The sequence below is a fragment of the Panthera tigris genome, chromosome A1, assembly GCF_018350195.1.
Source record: "Panthera tigris isolate Pti1 chromosome A1, P.tigris_Pti1_mat1.1, whole genome shotgun sequence".
NCBI lineage: Eukaryota > Metazoa > Chordata > Mammalia > Carnivora > Felidae > Panthera > Panthera tigris.
The window spans coordinates 176,265,831-176,288,900 of record NC_056660.1 but is presented as its reverse complement, the minus strand read 5'-3'; the positions used below and the strand labels follow the sequence as shown (position 1 = coordinate 176,288,900).

General features: G+C 44.9%; 2 protein-coding genes across 2 annotated transcripts in view; one reads left to right on the top strand and one right to left on the bottom strand.

Moving 5' to 3' along the window:
• STK10 (serine/threonine kinase 10) overlaps positions 1 to 2,978 on the bottom strand; it is a 114,497-nt gene extending 111,519 nt beyond the window's left edge. Inside the window, exon 1 of the mRNA XM_042992338.1 lies at positions 2,686 to 2,978. Coding sequence (XP_042848272.1) covers positions 2,686 to 2,841 — 156 coding nt within the window. The 5' untranslated portion in view covers positions 2,842 to 2,978. The remainder of the gene's footprint in view (positions 1 to 2,685) is intronic.
• Positions 2,979 to 13,708: 10,730 nt separating this feature from the next.
• Positions 13,709 to 19,548, top strand: EFCAB9 (EF-hand calcium binding domain 9). Its single transcript, XM_007076803.3, has 4 exons — positions 13,709 to 13,884; positions 17,292 to 17,440; positions 18,392 to 18,568; positions 19,304 to 19,548. The coding sequence occupies exons 1-4, from the start codon at positions 13,749 to 13,751 to the stop codon at positions 19,499 to 19,501; spliced, it is 660 nt and encodes a 219-aa protein (XP_007076865.1). The 5' UTR covers positions 13,709 to 13,748; the 3' UTR covers positions 19,502 to 19,548.
• Positions 19,549 to 23,070: the final 3,522 nt, after the last annotated feature.

Here is a 23,070-nt window from a genome sequence, read left to right as displayed (position 1 = left end):
TTTGAGCTTCTGCAAGACTCATCAGGAAACCTGTAATCAGTCTTGTCCTGACACGCATCTGACAAATTGGGATCTCTAAGGCGTCATAGGCCAGGGAAGTCCTCGGGAAGGTCTTCACCACGTGGGGAGCCAGGAGAACCTGTTCCTTCTAAGACAGAAAGATGAGACGGTGCCATTACTTCCCCAGTTCACAGCCAGCTAGTTCCCCAGGCACTGTGTCAAAACGTTTAGTCCTGGGCCCAGCCATAAAACCTAGATGGACCTTCCGGCCTTTGCTGCCATGGCGGCCACGCCAGGGAACAATGAAGTGGGAAAGAGTTATGGTCCCTGATTAGAGTCTTTCCTAAAGCAATACCTGCTTCAACGTCAACATCAAGGGACCGAGCAAGCAGTACTTCAGAATAGGAAGCCTGGGTGACAGGGATCTCCCATTCCAGGATGGGTCTTCCTTAGCTGGTAACTAAGGCAAGTGTTAAACTGAAGCTCAGAGCCCTGGGTTCTAGTCCCTTCTTCTCCCAGGGCCCCAGTATCAGTATCCCCACACACAACATGAGGTCGGGTTAGATCAGCGGGTCACACCCTAAGCCCAAGCAGGTGACCTAATAAATTGTCCAAGAGTATCAGCCATCACACAGCTCTCTTGGTCTAGCTCTCCCTTGTCTTAATTATGAGAAAATCAGGGGTTCTGAGATGGTGTGAGGCAGCTCACAGCTTGGGGAACTAGATTCACTTAAAAAGGGTCCCCTTACTCTGGAGATACCAGGAGACAAAGCAACTTGTGAATCAGATGCACTCCTCTGCATGAAACCTCCAGAGTAGCAGGGGAGTTTTACACGGCTAAAGCAGGCGGAAATGACAAGTGAAACTGACAAGGGGGAAATCTTAACCAGTATAAAAGCAAAGTTCTGCATTTAGGTTTGAAAGAAAATGATCCATATGGACCTAGGATACACTGGGAGAGGGGGACAAGACTGCGATTGAAAGCCAGCCCCTAACAGACAAGAAACATCAGTGAGAGCCAACAGTGTGCGGTGCGCTAAAAACACCAACTGCATCTTCTGGACAAAAAGGATGTGGTAAGCTGACCAAGGGTCCAGCTGCCCCCATGGTGGTCAGGGCACATCTGGAAGAGCAGGCTCCCACTGGAGAAGGCAGCATGTCCAGGAAGAGAGCTGCAAGGCTGAGGGCAGTTTCCTGGGGCCACCAGGAGGAAGACGCAGCTGTGAGAAGGGTAAAGAAGAGATGTGCCAAGTTAAGAATGTGCTGGCTGTCCTCAAAGACAGCAGAGCCCTCAAGCAGAGAAGGGCAGCAAATCAAGGCAGCCAGAAAGCCACGGGTGTGAGTGACACAGAGGCCTGCTTCTCCAACCACAGGACCTCTGCTCCAGTGGGGGTTCCACCCTGTAACAGGAAGTGCGGGCTCTGAGGAGAGGTGGTGAGGTAACAACACAGGCACCCAGCGGGCCTGGATGGCCTCAAAACTGCCCCTAGGCGCAGTGCTTCTCAAACTCAGTGCGCTTAGCAATCACCTGAGCATCTTGTTAAAATGCAGGCTCTAATTGAGCAGGGCTGGGGCGGGACCTGCAACTCTGCATTTCTAACAAGCTCCCAGGTGATGCTAATGCCAGGGACTACACTTTGGTAACTACGCTCTAGACCACTTACAGGGCAGAGAGCAAGTCCTGAACAGGTGGGTCTGGAGAAGCCCCCTCTGTGGGCCAGCCTCCTGAAAGGGCAATCCTGGGGTCGGAGTGGGGTACAAGCTAACTGGAGCCCCAAGGACAGTGATGGTGCCTTAGGAAGGAAGACCCCTCCTGGAGTTACACAGCAACTGGGGGATTCTCTCAGTAAAGCTTCAGGGAAAGGAGATGGGGGCGGGGGGGGGGAAGGGTGGAGTCAAGCCCTATGTGTTTGGGTCTCCAATACAACTCAGCAACTCAGACTTGGTTCACAGGAGCAGGAACCAGACAATGACCTGCTGCAAACGTGTCTAGAATTAATCAGCTCTGCCCCACCCATCCCTCCACAAAAGCTCTCTGCCCCCTTATTCCTCTAGGGGAAAGGTGACTGACTGCAAACTGGAAGGCTCCCCGGCTGTGACTCACACACACAGTCAAATCCAATCCCTGCAGCCTAATATTCACAGAGCCCTGACCTCCCCTTCTTTCTAAGCCTAACACCTCACTCTAGGGCCACCTCCTTTCCTGGCTCTGGCTCAAGTTCAGGTGTGTCCCCAGCTCCACCGATCCCAACTCTTCCAGACATGGCAGAAGTTTCTCGGTCTCCACGCCTCGGCATTCTCACAGCATCTGTGTGGCCTTACAAAGTATGCCTAGAATCCGTTTTACGGCGGATGCCTCGTCTCGGATGCCAAGGTCCTATAAGCGCCCCTTTGTCTCCCCCTGCGGCGCCGAGCGCGGTGCCGGACGCACAGGAAGTACTCAGAAACGAGCTGGGGGCAGCGGCCGTGACCAGAGGGGGCGCCCAGCACGGAGGGACCAGCCGGGCTGAGGGAGGGTCTCCCCAAAGAACAAGGGTCACCAGGACCGAAGCGCGGAACCCCGAGTTCAGGGCCGGCAGCCCCTCTGCGCCCTTCTGAGCCGGGGCCAGGGCTGATCCGGGCCCGCGCCCCTTCCTTCCGGACCCGGTCCACGCGCCCGGGGCCACCCATCCCCAGCGCCCTCACCTTGTAAACCTTTCCGAAGGCGCCGTCGCCCAGCTCGCCCACGATCTCCCACACTTCGTTGGGGTCCACGTCCCGGCGGACGTGCTCATATTCGCGGGACTTTCTCTTCTCGAAGGTAGACAGGCGCAGGATGCGACGAAAATTGGCGAAAGCCATGGCTGGGGGCGCGCGAGCCGGGGGGCGAGGTGGCGCCGGCTCCCGCTCGGGCTCAGGCTGTGGCTCCGGCGGCCGCGAGTAGGAGGGGCTGGAGGACGCCGCGGCGCTCGGGGGTTCTCCCCAGACCCGCCCTTCCCCGCAGCCCGTCCCCGGTCAAGTGCGCCCCGGGCTGCGCGCGGCGGGAGCACCCGGAACCGCGCAGGCGGCCGCGGTCCCCGCCCCCGCTCGGTCCCGTCCCCGGGGCCGCCTCCCGACTGCCCGCCCAGTTCGCGCCGCGCCCCCACCGGGGCTCGGGACGCGTTCTGGGGACCTGGCCCCGCGCCCACCCACGGCCCGGCTCCACCTGCCGCTCCCCGGCAACGCCCGAAGACCCCTTAATTGGCTGCGGGCGCTCCCCGGCTCCGCCCGTCGCCGCAGGGCACTCTGGAAACTGTAGTCCCCTGCGCGCCGCCCGCCCGCGAGCTACGGGCTGGGCTTTAACAGAGCTTAGGGCATCCTTCCGCGGGACCGGCCCGGGTCTGCGAGGCCAGCCACGCCGCGTGGCTCTCAAAATGTCTGTGGGGGCGAGAGGGGAAGCAAATTGGCTTTCGCGAACGCCCACTGATTTGTTGTCCAAAGGCCAAGAAGGTGAAAGGCATCATTAATCACTTAATCTGCCCCGCAACTATCCCGCAAGCCTGCTCTGCTCGCGCCCACTTTTCAAGTGAGGACTCCCGGCGGGCAAAGGCACCAGCCCCAGGCTGCACATCCCGTCGGCGGATCCAGTGCGGTTTCCTCGGCGTGGTGCTGCCTCCTAGTGCACGAAATGCTGCGCCCCTTGCGGCCGCCGTCAGTCCCTGGAGGCCTGGGCTTCCTCGCTCGTTTCCTGCTTCCCAGGGGCTCTTCCCGACCAGGATCCACAAACCCGTCAGCATTAGAGGGCTGGGGGAAAGAACTTAGTTATCACATGCTTTATGATGGATCTTAAGGTATATATGCATATTGAGTAACAACTTTCTTGGTCTTAATTTCCCAATTTTAAAAAATGAGCTCATTACAGATAGAACTGAAGTTTGCTTTGACCACCATCATCTTTGATCCTGCCTGTTTGACACGCTCCACTGCCACTGTACCAGCTACTGTTGGCTGTCACTGGGACAGTGATACTTTTATCTAATCTACAAGGTGGGTCTGTGAAAATTGATAAAAAGAAACCTCACTAGAGTGGAGTCCTGAGGCTAGAAGCGGGATCTGGCAGCACTTGATGTCAATTACAGAAAAATTGTCAATTGCAAACCCCAACAGAAGAATATTCAACAGGAAAACCATCAATTACAGGGCCCAACAGGGAAAGATGCATATTGCATCTTGGGGAAGAAATTGACTACCCTGGTAACTCAGTCAATGGAAAACCATTATCACCCCAAACTCTTGCTTTTCTCTGATAGGATTTCCTTCCAAACAATTCTCTACAACTTTCTCCTTCTCCAAAAAATAAAGTTATTTTCCTTCGTCTGTTATATTTGCCTATGGTTTTGCCTTAGCGTGCATGTCCTGAATTGAGATTTTCTTATATTCTTGTATAAACCCATTTTGCTGGTAAAAACAAAAACAAAAAACCTGGCCACTTTATTTTTTATATTACATTTCCAAATAAAGCATGCTGAGGGGTAGGAAGACTGTATTATAAATCTACCTCATAATCAAATAGCATTTCAGGGAATGTCACTCTCCAGGAATCCCCACCCCTACAGAGAATGCCAATATTGACGGGGCGCCTGGGTGGCTCAGTCGGTTAAGCGGCTGACTTCGGCTCAGGTCATGATCTCACGGTCCGTGAGTTCAAGCCCCGTGTCAGGCTCTGTGCTGACAGCTCAGAGCCTGGAGCCTGTTTCAGATTCTGTGTCTCCCTCTCTCTGACCCTCCCCCGTTCAACGCTCTCTCTCTGTCTCAAAAATAAATAAACGTTAAAAAAAAAATTAAAAAAAAAAAAAAAGAATGCCAATATTGAGATGTTTTCACCCCTTCTTGAGCAGGGTGCAAATATGAAGTGTAGTTCTTAGTTTGGAAAACTAACTAAAGAAGCCTGGGATGCTGGTGGTGGTCTGCACAACACGTTCCCCGAGTAAAGGTTGCCAAGAGGTTTGAAAGGTTCCAACACCTTCCCGAGCAGTTAGAACTGTAGAGGGTCTTTGCCACCAAAAGAAGGAAAATTCTCACTGAGAAAGCCAATGTTTCAACCTCCCCAAACAAGCTGAAAGGCGGGTCTTTCATCAGTTTCAGTCCATTTGACCAACTCCACGAAGAGGGTGAGAGGACAAAGGGGAAGTCTTTCCCACTGGGAAGTGGAGATTGTGACTTTGCAGAAGCTGTAGGTCTGAGGGGATGAGAGGTCCAAGCCTTAGCTCATCCCCAGGCCTGCACCAACCCAGGTGCACCAACCCAGGGCTCTGTGACTGGCTCTGTGATCACCCCAGAAAGAAATGAAATGAGAAACAAAAATGGAGAGGTTCATCCAAACACATTAAGTGAAAGAAGCCCAACCCAAAAGAACACATATGATTTCGCTGATACGAAATGTCTGGAAGAGACAAAAGACCACATATTTTAAGGTTCTATTTTCATGAAATATCTAGAAAAGGCAAATTCACAGAGACAGAAAATAGATTAATGTTGCTATGAAATGGGGATTAACTGTAAATAGACATGAAGAACCTTACTAGGGTGATGAAAATATTCTAAAGTTGGAGTATATGGGCATGTGGGTGGGTCAGTTGAGAGTCGGACTCGACTTCAGCTCAGGTCGTGATACGAAGGTCATGAGATCAAGCCCGGAGTTAGGCTCCAGGCTGAGTGTGGAGCCTGCTCAAAATTCTCTCTCTCTCTCTCTCTCTCTCTCTCTCTCTCTCTCTCTCCCACTCTCCTTCTCCCACATTCATGCACTCTCTCTCTAGGAATAAATAAATAAGATTATGGTGATGATGTCACAACTCAGTAAATTTTCTAAAAATCACTGAATTGAGGGGCGCCTGGGTGGCTCAGTTGGTTAAACGTCTGACTCCTGGTTTGTGCTCAGGTTGTGATCTCAGTTTCTGAGATCAAGCCCCGTGTCAGGCTCTGCAATGACAGCACAGAGCCTGCCTAGGATTCGCTCCCTCTCCCTCTCCCTCTGCCCCTCTCTCTTTCTCTTTCTCTCTCTCAAAATAAATTAAATAAATAAATAAATATCACTGAATTGTACACTTGAAATGGGTGAATATTACGACATGTAAACTGTACTTCAATAAGGTTGTATGAAATCAAACAGGTTCAACAAAACTAGAGCAACATTTCAGAAGTAACTAGTAGACTAGTCAAAAAAAAATTTTAGAGAGGAAAAATATTCACCGGAGACAATGAAAAAAGAGATATAATATTGGGTACTGTAAAGGTTTTTAAATCACAAGATATTTTAAACAAATTTATGTGAATAAATTAAAAAAAAAAATTAAGTGGTCTCCTCACCCAACACGGGGCTCAAACTCACGACCTCGAGATGGAGTCGCATGCTCCTTGACTGAGCCAACCAGGCACTCCAACATAAATAAATTGTAATCTACATGAAATTGGTAATCATGTGCAAGAAAATAGAAATGATATAAATAATATATATAAATGATGTATAAAGATACATAATTTCTTGTTTTAATGTTTATTTTTTTTTTAATTTTTTTTAATGCTTTTATTTATTTTTGAGACAGGGAGAGACAGAGCATGAACAGGGGAGGGTCAGAGAGAGGGAGACACAGAATCCGAAACAGGCTTCAGGCTCTGAGCTGTCAGCACAGAGCCCGACGCGGGGCTCGAACTCACGGACCGAGAGATCATGACCTGAGCCGAAGTCAGCCGCCCAACCGACTGAGCCACCTGGGTGCCCCTATGTTTATTTTTAAGAAAGAGAGTGCAGGGGAGAGGCAGAGAGAGAGGGAGAGAGAGAATCCCAAGCAGACTCTGAGCTGTCCGTGCAGGGCCCAACCCAGGGCTCTGTCTCACAAACTGTGAGATCAGGACCTGAGTGGCAATCAAGAGTTGGACACTTAACTGACTGAGCCACCGGGTGCCCTATAACTATACATAATTTGAATAAGAAACAAAAGCCTAAAGGGGCGCCTGGGTGGCTCAGTCGGTTAAGCATCCGACTTCAGCTCGGGTCATGATCTCGTGGCCCATGAGTTCGAGCCCCGCGTCAGGCTCTGCGCTGACCGCTCAGAGCCTGGAGCCTGTTTCGGATTCTGTGTCTCCCTCTCTCTCTGCCCCTCCCCTGTTCATGCTCTGTCTCTCTCTGTCTCAAAAATAAATAAACATAAAAAAAAATTTTTTTTTTAAAAAGCCTAAATAAACTAATAACCAATAAAGAAAGTAAAGAATCAAAAGTCTATACCTACCGAAAGACATCAGGTTATGTAACACTACAAATAATTTCCCCGTATACGTATTCTTTTTGTTTTGTTTTGTTTTGTTTTTCTCTCTTTATATACATTTTTTTTATATTTATTTTTGAGAGAGAGAGAGAAAGAGAGAGAGAGACAGAGTGCAAGCAGAGAGAGATGGAGACACAGAATCCAAAGCAGGCTCCAGGCTCTGAGCTGTCAGCACAGAGCCCAGCACGGGGCTTGAACTCACAGACTGTGAGATCATGACCAGAGCCAAAGTCCAACACTTCACCCACTGAGCCACCCAGGCATCTCTTCATATACATTTTTTAAGAAGATAGGAAAAAAAGGAATTCTACTCATTTTATGAAATAAGATTGACCACAACTAGACAAGGACAGTAAAAGAAAATTATAGGCTAATTTCACTTATGAAATAAATGAGAGAAAAATAAATTACTAGCAAGATGAAACCAGAGGTGAATAAAAACATCATGACCAAGAAAGGTTTATCCAGGAGTACAAGAACGGTCTTACATCAGAAAAGCTATTAATGTAAGACATTGCAATGACAAAGGAAAAAAGAAAATCACAGTCACAACAGTCATAGAAAAAGCATTTCACACCATTCTTAGGTCGGATTCCCCCAGACGGAAGGATCAGGATTTGGGTACAAGTAGTTTATTTGGGAGGTGATGCCAGGAGGCACCAGTAGGAAATGGGAGGCATGAAGCCAGTAAAAGATGGACTTTGGAGCGCCTGGGTGGCTCTGTCAGTTAAGCACTCAACTTCAGCTCAGGCCATGGTCTCACAGTTCATGAGTTCAAGCCCTGCATCGAGCTTCAAGCTAACAGCACAGAGCCTGCTTGCGATTCTCTCTCTCTCTCTCTCTCTCTCTCTCTCTCTCTCTCTCTTCTTCTCTGCTCCTCCCCCACTCTCTCTCAAAATGAACTTATAAAAAAAAAAAAAAGAAAAGAAAAAAGATGCACTTTGGAGCTGATTACTACTGCAGCCACCTGGGGCTAAATCCCACTGGGGAATTCTGGAACTCAAGACACAACACCCTTCAGAGTCAACTCACCCAAGAGGCAAGGAAATGGGAAGTTTTCCCCCAAGCCCTATCTGTCCTTGGCCAAGGGCTGCTCCCTTGGGCAGCACTTCCAGCATGCCCTGCTTGAGGGACAAGAAAACACCCCTAAGGTGAGAGATGTCACGGGGCTTTGTACAGCTTCTACTACAAGTCTTTACATTTCCTATTTCTTGTCCTTTCCTATAGCATTTGCTAGGGGCTCTAGCCATATGTTAGTTACACAGTAACAGTGAAGATGGGAATTTTTGTCTTGCTCCAACATTTAATGGAAAAGGGTTTAAAGTGTCTCCTCCAGGTATGATATTTGTGAAAGCACGGTGGCAAACGATTTTTACACAAAAAGAAGCTTCCTGCTATCCCTAATTTGCTAAAAATTTTATCATAGCATATCGTTTTTATATCATCTATAAAGTAGAACGTTAGCAAATATTTTTACGCATTTATCATATGTCAATCATATAGTTAATCATATGATTTTTCTCCCCTAGCCTATAAATATGGTGAACTTCATTGATTAAAATATTCTTGCATTCCCGGAAAGTAAGTATTTTGCCTGGCAAACCTTATATTTAGGATTTTTGTATCTATGCTCACAAGTCAAATGGGTCTATACTTTTCTTGTGCTGCCTTTATCTGGTTTTAAAATCAAGATAATGTTAAAATAAAAAACAAATGGAGACCAGGCTTGCTTGAAAATTCTTCAGCAGACAAAACCATTTTAGTCATACAAACAAAGCTTAATTTAGCTTATTTTGCAAGACTAACTTGACCTGGGTCATTTCTTGCATATGCCTCTGGAAATCACAAGCAAAAGTTGAACTGTTTCCCAAGGTTGATAGGTGGTAACCACTGACCAATTCCTTATCATTTAAGAATATTCTAATAACAAATCACTGTGAGAAATAGTCACTACTTTCTCACTATATAAACTGCTTTTTAACAATATACTCCTGAGCCTCATTCCATGTTTTGGTTTGAGTGTTCCTGGTCTGCGAACTGTATTTTTGGTGTGTGCACAATATATTTTACTAATTACTACTTAAGTGATTTGTCAGTTTCACTGCTATTATTCCTGAATTTTTTGTAAGATTTTATTTTATTTTTTAAATTTTTAAATGTTTATTTATCTTTGAGAGAGAGACAGAGTGAACATGAGCAGGGGAGGGGAAGAGAGAGAGGGGAATAGAGGATCTGAAGCAGGCTCTGTGCTGACAGCTCGAACTCACCGACTGTGAGCTCATGACCTGAGCCGAAGTCGGATGCTTAACCAACGGAGCCACCCAGGTGCCCTTAAGATTTTATTTTTAAGTAATCTCTACACCTGCCATGGAGCTCGAACTTACAACTCCAAGATCAAGAATTGCATGCTCTACCAGTAGCCGGGTGCCCCTCTTGTCTCACTTTTTGATGACAGTTTATTATTCGGTTTAGACATTGCAAATATCTCTCTGATTTATCAACCATTAACTTCGTAAACAGTGTCTTCTATTGAGCAAATATGCTTAATACTGATGTGATTGAATTATTTGTGTCTAATTTTTGTAATTTTTAAAAATCAACTTTATTGAGGTTTAATTTACGTTCAAGAAAAATGCACCCATTGTGAGCACACAGTTCTAGGAGTTCTGACAAATGTATATGCCCATGTAACTGTCACCAGAGTCAAGGTACAGAACTTGTCCATCATCTGAGAAAATTCCTTCTGCTTCTTCACCAGGCAATCCCCATTCACACTCCTGGCCCCAGCAACAGCTGATGTTTTCTGCCACCATATATTGGAATTGCCTTTCCTAATTTATCATCTAAGTGGAATCATATTCTTTTTAAAATTAATTTGTTTATTTTGAGAGAGAGAGACAGATGGTGCATGAGCAAGAGAAGGCAGAGAAAGGGAGAGAGAGAATCCCAAGCAGACTCCGTGCTGTCAGCATGGAGCCCCGTGAGGGGCTCCATATCACGAACCGTGAGATCGTGACCTGGGCTGAAACCAAGAGTCGAACGTTTAACCTACTGAGCCACCCAGGCGCCCCCAGTATGTGCTCTTTTAAGTCTGGCTTCTTTTCACTCATGTTGTTGCAATATTTAATGGTGGCTGCCAGGAGAGGAGTATAGGGCCTCCACTACTTCCCCAGAAGTGCAAAAGCAACTGCCTTCAAAGCAAAAGCTTTATGCTATTGGGAGAGGAGAACAAAACCCCTCTCTCCCAGGGCCCAGGTAAAGACCTCTGGCTCTTACCTTGGGCAAAGCGAAGGGTCCTTTCTCTTTTTGTACGGTCACTCAGGAACTCGGCTGACCTGACGGAGCACCAGGTCTTGAATGTTACCAATTACCATGGCATTGGCAAAGAGTTCTGATATTCCAAGAGTCGTTACAGTAGCTAGCAGCACTCACTCTGACTACAACGCTGGAAAAATGCGGTTAAATATGACACGGTTTCTTCTCCCTCCTCCCAGCGGCAGCAGATCTTTCCCTTGGTAGTTCCTGGTGAGTTCTGAGGGCACCTGCAGCTAGAGTCCTCATATGACATTATTTTTAGTGTCGTATACGGTAAATACTCATTTAGATTTACTCACTCATTTTCAATTTCTTGTGCTCTTGTTCCCTTCCTGAATTTCTGTGTTTCCACGTGGGATTATTTTTCTGTGCCGGAAGAATTCACTTGTGGGTGTTATTTTTCTCAGTGTTTATGTGTATGGGTTTAGTTTGCTGATGTTTTCTTTAGAATTATTGCATTTATGTTCATTAGTGAGATTTGTAACTTTCCTTTCTTATACTGATTTGCCATGTGTTGGCATGCAGATAATATTAGACACATAAAATGAGTTTCCTCTCTTCATGATTCTTCAGAAGACTAGTAAAGCTGTTGTATCCCCATTTTTTTTTTAAAGTAAACTCTATGCCCAAGGTGGGGCTGGAACTCACAACCCCAAAATCAAGAGTCATGCGCTCTGGGTGCCTGGGTGGCTCAGTCGGTTGAGCATCTAACTTCAGCTCAGGTCATGATCACATGGCTCCTGGGTTTGAGCCCTGCATCGGGCTCTGTGCTGACAGCTCAGAGCCTGGAGCCTGCTTTGGATTCCATGTCTCCTTCTCTGCCCTTCTCCTGCTCATGCTCTGTCTCTGTCTCTCTCTCTTTCTCAAAAATTAATAAACATTAAAAAAAAAAGTCATATGTTTTACTAACTGAGCCAGCCAGGTGCCCCGCATGTTGTACAGTTTAAACTCACATAATGTTGGGGCACTTGGGTGGCTCAGTCGGTTGAGCATCGCACTTCCACCCAGGTCATGATCTCACAGTCGTGAGTTTGAGCCCCGCATAGGGCTTGCGGCCGTCAGTGCAAAGCCTGCTTCAGATCCTCTGTCTCCCTCTCCTGCCCCTCCCCGACTCGTGCTGTCTCTAAAATAAATAAACATTAAAAAATTTTTTTCACTCAGTGTCATATGTCAATTGAATCTCAATAGAGTTCGAAAAAAGAATTGTAAAATAGCTAATTAAAAAGTATATTGATTACAAATTGAAATAACATTTCAGACACACTGGGTTAAATGTTATCAAAATTAATTTCACTTCTTTTTACTTTTTAAAAAAATGTGGCTACTAGAAAATTTCACATTATGTACGTGACTCATATTTGTGGCTCCCGGTGTATATTTATTGGATGTAGATATTTTAGCTTTTGAAGATTTTAAGTAATCTCTACACCCAACATAGGGCTTCAAACCTACAACCCCAAGATCCAGAGTCATAAGCCCCACCCACTGAGCCAGCCAGGCGCCCCTAATTTAGCTTTTTGGAGCTGTGTATAGTATTCTTATATGCATTTTGAACTCTTCCACATCAATAATTGTTCCCTTCCTCGTTCTCAGTTTTAGAAAGCTTTTTATCACACTTGCCAAAAGTTTATCTGTGTTTATTGGTCTTTCCCTAAAACCAGCTTTCATGCTAGACCTAACCATGAGTTTATAGAAAATACAGGAGACAGAGGAATGTGTTAACACATTGGAGAGAAAATCTGCAAAAACCAGAATGTTTTCTTCTACACAACAGTCTGGATTCTTCAACAAATAAATTTCAAGAAAAAGAAAAGAGGAGCCTAAAGATATTAAGAAACATACTAAAGTAATACTTAGATCTGTTTGGCTTCCTGACTTAAATAAATCATCTATTAAAAATCTAAAAAGGGGCGCCTGGGTGATTCAGTTGGTTGAGTGTCTAACTCTTGATTTCAGCTCAAGTCCCGATCCCAGGGTTGTGGGATCAAGCCCTGGGTCGGGCTCCCTGCTCAGCATGGAGCCTGCTTGGGATTCTCTCTCTCTCTCTCTCTCTCTCTCTCTCTCTCTCTCTCAAATGAATTAAGATTTGTTTAAAAAATTTTTTAAATACAGAAAAATTTAAAAAATTAAAGAAAATTAGGAAAACTTGAATGCCGAGTGAATATTTGATGACACTAAGGAATGCTGTTTGGTTTTAGGTATAGAAGTGATAGGTGGTTATGTTAAAAATAAAAGAGTCACTCTCTTTTTGAAATATATATTCAAATCTTCACAGAGGAGAAGTTATGTCTGGGATTTGCTTCAGAATAATCCAGTTGGTGGTGGTGGTGGATGGGGGAATAGAGATGAAACAAGATGGGCCCTGAGTTGGTGATTGTTGAGGCTGGATGCTGATTGCATGTAGGTTTTTATACCAATCTCTTTACTTTGTGATATACAGTATTTGCAAATTCCATTATAAATTTTGTGAAAGAAAAAAACAGGGCTTGGGGCACCTGGCTGGCTCAGTCAGTGGAGCACGTGACTCTTTTAAAAAATTTTTTTCTGTCTCAAAAATAAATAAAAACATTAAAAAATAAAAATAAAAATTAGGGGAGGGGGCGCCTGGGTGGCTCAGTCGGTTGAGCGTCTGACTTCGGCTCAGGTCATGATCTCGCAGTTCGTGAGTTTGAGCCCCGCGGTGTCGGGCTCTGTGCTGACAGCTTGGAGCCTGGAGCCTACTGCGGATTCTGTGTCTCCCTCTCTCTCTGCCCCTCCCCTGCTCATGTTCTGTCTCTGTCTCAAAAATAAATAAAAACATTAAAAAAATTTTTTTAAATAAATAAATAAAAAATGTGTGTGTGGGGGTCTTTATTTTGAGAGAGAGACAGAGTGTAAGCAGAGAGTGTTCTCGCATTCATTTCTAAACAGTCTGTGATTTTCAGTTACAACTGGTGATGTGGCTGCAGAGGAAAACCAAGGTAGCGAGAGATTTAAGACCACAGATACTACCAGCCAGGCCAGAAGACTGGGAGGAAGCAATTTTAATTTTTTTACTGACTGCTTCCTGTGATGTCTCTGCCTACTCCCAGAGCCTCTCTCGAGCCAGCATTCTAGTTCCAGAACCCTCCTCTGTTCCAGGTCGCCCGCGCCTTCGGCCTCCGGAGCGCCACGATGAAACTGAAGCAGGGCTCGTTTCTGTGGTACCTCTATCTGGACAAGCTATACTGCCTGTTATCCGTGAGGAACGTGAAGGTCTTGGTGGAGTATTTTCACCTTCTCGACGTGCACCACAACAACACTTTGAACGGTCAGTGCTTTCAGCCACGTCTGCTCTGAGATGTCACCTGGTTTTTAACTAACGTGCAGGGGCACTTGCGGAGCTGGGAACGGCCTGATTAACAGAGATGCATTTTACCTCTCAGTGAAGCAGGGAGAAATTGCCAATTGAGACTTGACACTGGGGGCGGTTGCAGGAGGGGGAGAAGGTTGCAGGCTCTGGGGTGAAATTCTGGCGCTCCTTGGTGGTTTGGAGAAGGTATCATCACCTTCTTTGAGTATCATTTTCCTCATCCATACATGAGGCTCCTAGTAAAAAAAAAAAAAAGATAATGAGATAATGTATGGAAAACGTTTAGCACAGTGCCTGGCACATGGTAAGAACTTAGTGTTTGTTATTATTATAATTATTCCTGGGGGCTGAGTCCCATTCAGGCATTAACCCTTAAGACCCCCTAACAAGATCTCTCATCTGTCAAATGGAAGGTTTGAGTCAGTAATCTGCAGGATCCCTTCTAATTCCTGGTACTTGTGACCAAGTATTGACAATCTCAACCCTGCCTTTGAATGCATGAACTAATAGACCAGTTAAAATACTTTAAGCTTATTTTATTTTGTGTTTTGTTCTTAAGGACCAGATATAAGCAAAGTATCCTAACCATTCCTCGTGACCTGAAGGAAATAAATGCCATTTGTGAATAAGGTGTTTCTTCTGTAAAGGTTTGTTAGGAGTTTACACAATCTTTAAAAAATGCTTAAAAGACACCTTCATTTTCTCATAATTTCATGTCTCAGTTTTTCTCTTTACATACAGATGTACACATAGTATGCCACCAAATCTCCGCACTAACCCTGACCTAGATAAGGCAAGTGTAGGGCACCTTGCTGTAAACAGAAAAGCTGGGACTGAAACCCAGGGCTTTCTGATCACAAAGCCTACGCTCATAATCTCACTGGAATATTTGCTGAGAAGTCTGATCTCCCTAGTAACTAAATCACTCCCTGATGATGCAGTGCCTGAGAGATAAAGTTACACTCCTGTCTTCTGGTCACCAAGGGATTGGATAGTGACCTGACAGAGTGAAGGCAACAGCCTTAAGTTTTGCCTTCCAGGGAGGCAGTGACATAAGGCTTTGGACACTTGAGTGGGCCAGAGCCAGATGCTTTTTTTTTTTTTTAATGTTTTTTATTTTTGAGAGAGCACACGTGAGGGAGGGTCAGAGAGAGAGAGAGAGAGAGAGAGAGAGAGAGAGAGAGAAAGAGACAGAGAGAGAGAGAGAGAAAGGAGACACAGAATCCAAAGCAGACTCCAGACTCCCAGCTGTCAGCGCAGAGCCCAGCGCGGGGCTTGAACTCCTGAACTATGAGATACATGACCTGAGCTGAAGTTGGATGCTTAACTGACCAAGCCACCCAGGCGCCCCGAGCCAACTGCTTTAAAAACAGTATTTGTTAAGTAGCTACTATATCCCACACTAAAACATTTCTCCAGGAGCAACTACACAAAAAACATTGTGTACATACATAATGTGCTATTCCCACTTGTTCGTACCTGGTGGGGTGTGGGGAAGGAACATCAAGAGACCATCAGATTCTTCTCAAATCATGACACTGTGGGGACACCTGGGTGGCTCAGTCAGTTAAGCGTCCAACTCTTGGTTTTGGTTCAGGTCATGATCTTGCGATTTGTGAGTTTGAGCCTCACATTGGGCTCCATGCTGATGGTGCAGAGCCTGCCGGGAATTCTCTCTCTCTCCCTGTCCTGTGCACTCTCTCAAAATAAATAAACTATTAAAAAATTGTTTAAAAAATCATGACATTGTGATGACTGGTTCACTATGCTCTTCAGCTGGGACTCCAAACGACATACATGTTTTATGTATTTATTAGAGCCACATTTTATGCAAGAGATAGTTTCTGGAATCAGCGGGTAAAGGGATATCACATATTCACAAAGTTACACTTCAAAATTCCTGGTTACCATGGGTGATTTGCATACACAATCTGTAAGCCACATGCTGTTATATAAATGTGTCACCATGTTGGTTTCTTCCATCTTGTACTCCCTGAGACAGATGATTAGTGAGTAGAATTTCTGGCAAAAACCTTCCTTGTTTTTTTTAAATTACAGTATTTTTTCTCTGTATATGATTGAATACATATGTATTAATTAATCTGCAACAGATATGGCATCACTATGGAAAGAGCAAGGCAGAGTCAGACAGACTCTGAATCCCAGCTCTGTCACTCCAAGTAGGGTCCGCGGACCAGCAGCAGCCATATCACCTGGGAGCTTGCGAGAAATGTAGACTCGGGGCGCCTGGGTGGTTCAGTTGGTTAAATGTCTGGCCCTGATCTCAGCCCAGGTCATGATCTCACAGTTATGAGATCGAGCCTCACATCAGGCTCTGCACCGACAGCTCGGAGCCTGCTTGGATTCTCTCTCTCCCTCTCCCCCTCCCCCACTCGTGTGTACACGCTCTCTCTCTCTCTCAAAATAAACTTAAAAAAAAAAGAAAGAAATGTAGACTCAGTCCAACACCAGATTTCTTGAATCAGAATCTGTATTTTTACAAGATTCTCAAGTGAACGGTATGCTCATTACAGTTACACAAGTACTGAAATAGACTAGTTACTATCTGAGGCTTATTTTAAACGAGTATCATACCACTTTCCCTGTAGGGAAATGTGGCATTTAAAGCACCTAGAACCTAACGTGCTCAGTGATTGCTCTTTCCCCCATAGCCAAATCCATTTGCTTTATAGAAGCATGAGGAATACTGATACTTTTTTTTTTTTTGAGAGAGAGTGTATGCATGAGCGGGGGAGGGGCAGAGGGGGAGAGAGACAGAGAGAGAGAGAGAGAGTTAAGCAGGCTCCACACTCAGTGCGGAGCCCCATGCAGGGCTCAATCCCACGACCCTGAGATCATGACCTGAGCTGAAATCAAAAGTCGGACACTTAACTGACTGGGCTATCCATGCTCCCCGGTACTTTTCTAAACATGATTTTTAAATTTCTCATTTTGATGACCTCAAGTGAAAGACCCTTGCAAAATGTCAGTTTTTCCAAGAAAGTGTCCTGGGCTCCCAGTGAGAATTAACCTCTTCCATATAGGAAGAGCACTCCATGCCCTTTACTGGTTACGGACACACATCTGTCTGCTCAGTCGAGCGCAGGAGCCGGGGTGGAGAAGCAAGCCCAATCTACGATCTCCTTCCCCACAAATCTGGGCACAGTGCTTTGTCACACAGCTCAAGGGCAATCACGACTGGAGGCGTTGTGGAAGGAACAGTGACAAAGCCAGAAACAGTGTTACCATGACTATTCCCAGGTGGGCAAGCTTCCAACAGCTGCTACCGTTTCTGTGGCTCCCGCTTGTTTAGCATTTGGAACAGTTTCGGAACAATCCATCTCTGCATCTCCCCACCTTAACAGATGTGCTGTTTTACCACTTCCTTCATCATGTGACTAACTGGAAACGGAGGCAGATCATGATTGTGTTTAACATGCTGGACTGGAATGCTATGGGCGAGATTGGTTTTGACCAGTTCTACATGTTGGTCTGCATACTGCTGGCACAACAGGTGAGTAACAAGTCAGGATCTGGGGCAGAGGATGCAGAGCGTGGCTGCTGCCGCCATCTTGCTGAAGGTGAACTTGCAGTGAACTAAGACTGCATCAGACTTTGCCTTCCTTCCACTCGAAACAGGAAGAACAAAATGTGGCGAGAACTAGCTTTGGTTCCTAAACTGTCCATTTATAACCGAGAAATTCCCAAGTTAGCCAGCCTCCCTTGCCGGCTGCCCCGCCCATCTTTAGCCCTCCTGCACCCTCTTCCGGAAGATAGGTCTCGCTCTATCACTTCCCTCCTTGGCATGTCCATCCTTGCCCTTCATAGAGAGTCACCAGTAATCCCAAGTGCCTCACTCTCTCAATGATCCCTTCTCTCAGAGAATTTTCTGAAGGGGATGAAAGATGGAAATGAGACACGTTCTTCTTTGGGTTCCCACCTTCCCTTATATATACTTTCTCGGTGTGTATTTATCTACTTCCCCCTTGGGAAGGAAACTTTTGTGTTCATCATCTTAACATATTGTGATGTCTCATGGGCAGATTTTCACTCGAAATGCATTCTAGTGACAAGGGTTCTGTCTAGCAGAATTGATCACAGCAGGTGGCTTAAGTTCCCCTTGAATGCAGATGCTGAAGCAGGACTTGCCACATTGACCATAGAAAGCTTTCAACCCTGAGCTCCTAGGATTTTGCCTTTTGTGTTTTTTTGTGTGTGTTTTAAGTAGGTTCACACCCAGCACTGAGCCCAATGCGGGCTTGAACTCATGACCCTGAGATCAAGACCTGAGCTGAGATTAAGAGTCAGACGCTTAACTGACGGAGTCGCCCAGGCACCCCTTGGCCTTTTGCTTTTAGTTCTCTGGGAAATGGATAAGTGAATATACTACTCTTGATGCAGCCCAAGTTTTGAAAGTAGCACCAACAACACTGTTCATCTTATTACGTATTTCTTCTCTCTATAGAATCACTTGGAAGAGCAGTTTATCTTCCGCCACTCCCGGCCTGTTTTTGAGCTGCTTGACCTGGAGGGGGAGCTGAGAATTGGTGCAGAAAACTTCCACATGTACAACTTTCTCTTCAATATTAAAAAACAGGAACTCAAAGAGCTCTACCACGACTTTGACGTCACAGGTGACCGTGTAAGCGCAGATTCCCTAAGTGTGATTCCCGGGAAGCCTCTCTGTCCAAAGGCAGAGACAATGTCCTACTGCCTATGATAGACACAGTGGGGAGGGAGATGGGGAAATCCCGTTTGAGCGTTTCATGGCACTGGGAGCAGGAAAAAAAAAAAAACCGAAGAGATTTATAGGCCCGTGAAGAGAGAGGACCGAATACGTGTTATAGCATATAGATGCAAAATTACAGAAGGTTAGAGACGAAAATTTTGTTTAGAAGTTCAGAGAAGTGACTAGATTAATATGGCAGGAGGTGACACTGGGGAAAGAGTGTATAGAGTTAACTAAGTAGAAAGGAAAAAAGTCTCTGGTGGTAACGTAGGAGCAAAATCCTAAGAGGAAACAAGTATGGTAAAGACCCTGAATCCTGCCTATTTAAAGAGGGAGTCTATGGCAGGGAAGAGAGTGGGAGCTAAGGTTGAAAAAGATGGATGATACTATGTAGAACCTTGGATGCCAGCCCGAAGCGTCTGGACTGGACGCAGAAGTAAGAAAGTGACCCATGGCTCCTTTGGAGTCTACAATACACTCTCTGTTCCTGGCTCCTAGACGACAATCAGACTATAATTATGTCCTAATTATTGAGCCTCTTCAAGTTTCCAAGTTTTTAAATGAGAAATGATTACAATCCTGTAGTCATCTGAAACAAAGTATCAAATCCTTCCTGAAATAATTTTTCTTTCTTTCCCCCAACAAAAGCGTCTTAATTACAAGGAATTTAAGCTGTTTACTATCTTCACCATGGACAAATACCAGGAGAGGCAGAAAGCGGAGAAAGAGAACGAGAAAAAGAGAAAGAAAGAGAAAAAGGCTCTGCTCAAAAAGAAAACGCAGCATCAGGTTAACGTGAGCTCCGAACAGTCTTCTTTTACAAATAGATCTGAAAGTAGAATGTAAGTAATTACAGCTGTTAACATGCCTAAAAATAAATTTAGAAGATCGAAGTGGGTATCTTTACATTGACTTCTACACATGAAAGGTTCAAATATGTGCTCTTCAATCAGGAAGTTAATACTTTAATAACTTCTTGACCCCACAATAATGTAACGTGAAGTGCACGTCTCCGTTCTGTTGCCGCTTTTCAGATCAACACTGCTCCTAAGGTCCCTGTATATCCAAATACTTACAAACACTGGCTGGAGCTAAGCAGCTGAAAGACAATGATACTTTTCCAATGTTTGTTCACTAGTTGTCCAATACTCTCAGAATCCTTTCAATTCTCTCAATCCTTAAGCTAAAACCACCTGGATGCAAGACACTTCAAATTGGTGAAGTGCCTCTACCTGTAAGGGAAAGACATTTTTTCCTCTTTAAAAAACAAACAAACAAACAAAAAAAGTTTATTTATTTTGAGAGCGAGTGAGCAGGGGAAGGGCAGAGAGAGAGGGAGGAAGAGAGAAAATCCCAAGCAGACTCTGCACTGTCAGCGCAGAGACCGACATGGGGCTCAATCTCACGAACGCTGAGACGATCTGAGCTGAAATCACGAGTTGGACGCTTAACCGACTGAGCCACCCAGGGGCCCCAAGACTTTTAAGGATATAGGGGGCTTGTTCTTCCTAGGACCTAAATTATTAAGTTAGGTGCTTAAGCAACTGTACAAATCTACTACGGTAAAATAATTATTACATGTCCTTGTATAAATTATTTTTTTTGTATAAGTAATGTCTTGAATAATTTTTAAATGATTTTAGTATGGGACTTGTGAATCCGCCCACCTGAATGTACTGTGATATATATATATATATATATATATTTAATGTTTATTTACTTATTTTTGAGACACACACACACACACACACAGAGAGAGAGAGAGAGAGAGAGAGAGAGAGAGAGAGAGAGAGAGAGAGAGAGGGAACAAGCAGGGGAGGGAACAGAAAGAGGGAAACAGAATCCCAAACAGGCTCCCAGCTCTCAGGACAGAGCCTGAAGTGGGGCTAAAACTCACAGAATTGTGAGCCCATGATCTGAGCCAAAATCAAGAGTTGGACGCTTAACTGACTGAGCCCCCAGGCGTCCCTGACTGCACTGTGATATTAATGGTGATAATTACCATTTAGTAAGTAGTTGCTATGGGTTAGGCAGGTGCTTTAGACGCATGAAGTTATTTATACTCATAACCCTGTGAATCAGGTGTTATCCAGAATTTACAGGTGAGGAAATTGAGGCCTAGAGAAATTAACAACATTTCCCCAAAACACATAGTGTGCTAGTGGTAGGAGCACGATTCAAATTCAAGGTCAGTTAGATGCCCGTGCTCAGAGCAAATGATCGGAGTAACTGACTTCAGTTCTAGCAGATTCTGTTTAAATTTCAAGCCAGGATTTCACTGGCTCTGAATCCCCTTCTGCACAATGCTAATTACCACCTCTCCTTCTACCATAAACTTTAGAGGAACAAGTTGGGCAATTAAAGAAATACAGCTCATTTACTATAAACCAGGAATTTCTTAAGGATCAGTTATACATTATAACCAACCATAAGGCATCCAGACTTCATTACCTAATAACCATCAGAAATCACCTTCAACGTGCAACAGAAAAGAATACTGCTTATCTAAGATTGTGGCTGGTAAGTCAAACTTGTAAGAACACAAATCAAGTTCTTTACCATGAACACACTCTGTATTTAACATACAAAGCACCTCAGAACAATGCTTCTCTCTTCCTCTGATTTGGTGAAAAGTTTGCAGGTATTCCCCAAGGAGAATACCCTCTGGCAAACAGTTTAGACACTACTGCACAGACACAGACTATTGAACTGAGAGACTGGTATTTAGCTGGAAAATGACAGCTGGAAATCCATCATCATTTCAAAGGGTCTTGCCAATAAGCTTATCTTGGGATAGGTTTCTGCCTCTTTTCTGGAATCCTAGATAGCTTTTGCTACCAGACAGCCTTAAGATCTACACAGAGTTCTGGGAGGAGAAACTATAATGAGGTCTTAGAAAGGTTTCTCTTTCCTATTTTCCAAGGGCAACAGTCCTGAGATATATAAAAAGGAACCATGGCATATGTGATTTTTACAGACACAGTCTCTAAAACAATGAAGATACTATACCTTTAACGATTTCAGAATGGGGGTAGGAAGGGAGAAGGGAAAGTTGAAGATAAGTTCATTGGTTTGAATTTTAACTAAATTTTAAACTAAAATTTAAAATAACTTATTCATTTATTTCAGTTAATTTAAAATGAATATCAAATGACTAAAGTTTCAGGAATGAGTTTTCCCTCCTCCCTGGATATCATTAGGTGACAATAAAAGGTACATGATCCAACTATCAGATTTTTTTAAATCCTTAAAAAAAAATGTTTATTTATTTCTTTTGAGAGAGAGAGAGTGAGAGCCCGAGCGGAAGAGAGAGAATCTCAAGCAGGCTCCACACCCCGTGCGGAGACCAACATGACTGTGAGATCATGACCTGAGCCGAAATCAAGAGTCCTACACTTAACCAACTGAGCCACCCAGGCGCCCCTAAGAAATCCTAAGAGCATTTTCATAAATTGGGCAGTTTAAGAATGGAATCAGGAAACTGAGCATTCAGCTCTGATGGGCCCAAACTGAAACTCTGTGTAAAAACTAAAATTCAATAGCAGGGGTAAAGTGACACTTTGGGGACTAGAGGTACAACAAAGAAAACAATCTGTCAACGTCTACTTTGGAACTTTTTTTCTCAATTACATTACAGGACTTCAAGTTTTTAAACTTTTTTTTTTTTTTAATGTTTATTATTTCTGAGAGAGAGCAAGCACAAGTGGGGGAAGGGCAGAGAGAGAGGGAGACACAGAATCTGAAGCAGGCTTCAGCTGTCAGCACAGAGCCCGATGTGGGGCTTGAACTCCTGAACTATGAGACCATAAGCTGAAATGAAGCCAGTCACTAACCGACAGAGGCACCAAGGCACACTGGGACTTAAAGTTTTTTTTTTTTCAACGTTTTTTTTTTTTTTTTTTAATTTATTTTTGGGACAGAGAGAGACAGAGCATGAACGGGGGAGGGGCAGAGAGAGAGGGAGACACAGAATCGGAAACAGGCTCCAGGCTCTAAGCCATCAGCCCAGAGCCTGACGTGGGGCTCGAACTCACGGACCGCGAGATCGTGACCTGGCTGAAGTCGGACGCTTAGCCGACTGCGCCACCCAGGCGCCCCTGGGACTTAAAGTTTTTAAAAATGTCTGTGTATGGGGCACCTGGGTGGCTACTTCGGTTAAGCGTCTGACTCCTGATTTCAGCTCAGGTCATGATCTCACAGTTTGTGAGTTTGAGCCCCGCATCGGGGGCGGGGAGGCCTCTGCACTGACAGTTCGAAGCCTGCTTGGGATTCTCCTTCTCTCCCTCTCTCTCAAAATAAATAAATGTAAAAAAGTAAATAAAAAAATAGTAACAGAATAAAAATGTGTATGTAGATGCTTCAATTAAGTTTATTTCCACAGTGAGTTAATCCACTGTGTCCGGTTAGACCAAGTA

What these genes read in the sequence shown, in the direction of transcription:
- EFCAB9 (XM_007076803.3), top strand. Translation starts at nt 13,749, where the DNA reads ATGAAACTGAAGCAGGGCTCGTTTCTGTGGTACCTCTATCTGGACAAG. An exon ending in CCACAACAACACTTTGAACG is followed by an intron (nt 13,885 to 17,291) that starts GTCAGTGCTTTC and finishes CCACCTTAACAG; the next exon opens with ATGTGCTGTTTTACCACTTC. An exon ending in GCATACTGCTGGCACAACAG is followed by an intron (nt 17,441 to 18,391) that starts GTGAGTAACAAG and finishes TTCTCTCTATAG; the next exon opens with AATCACTTGGAAGAGCAGTT.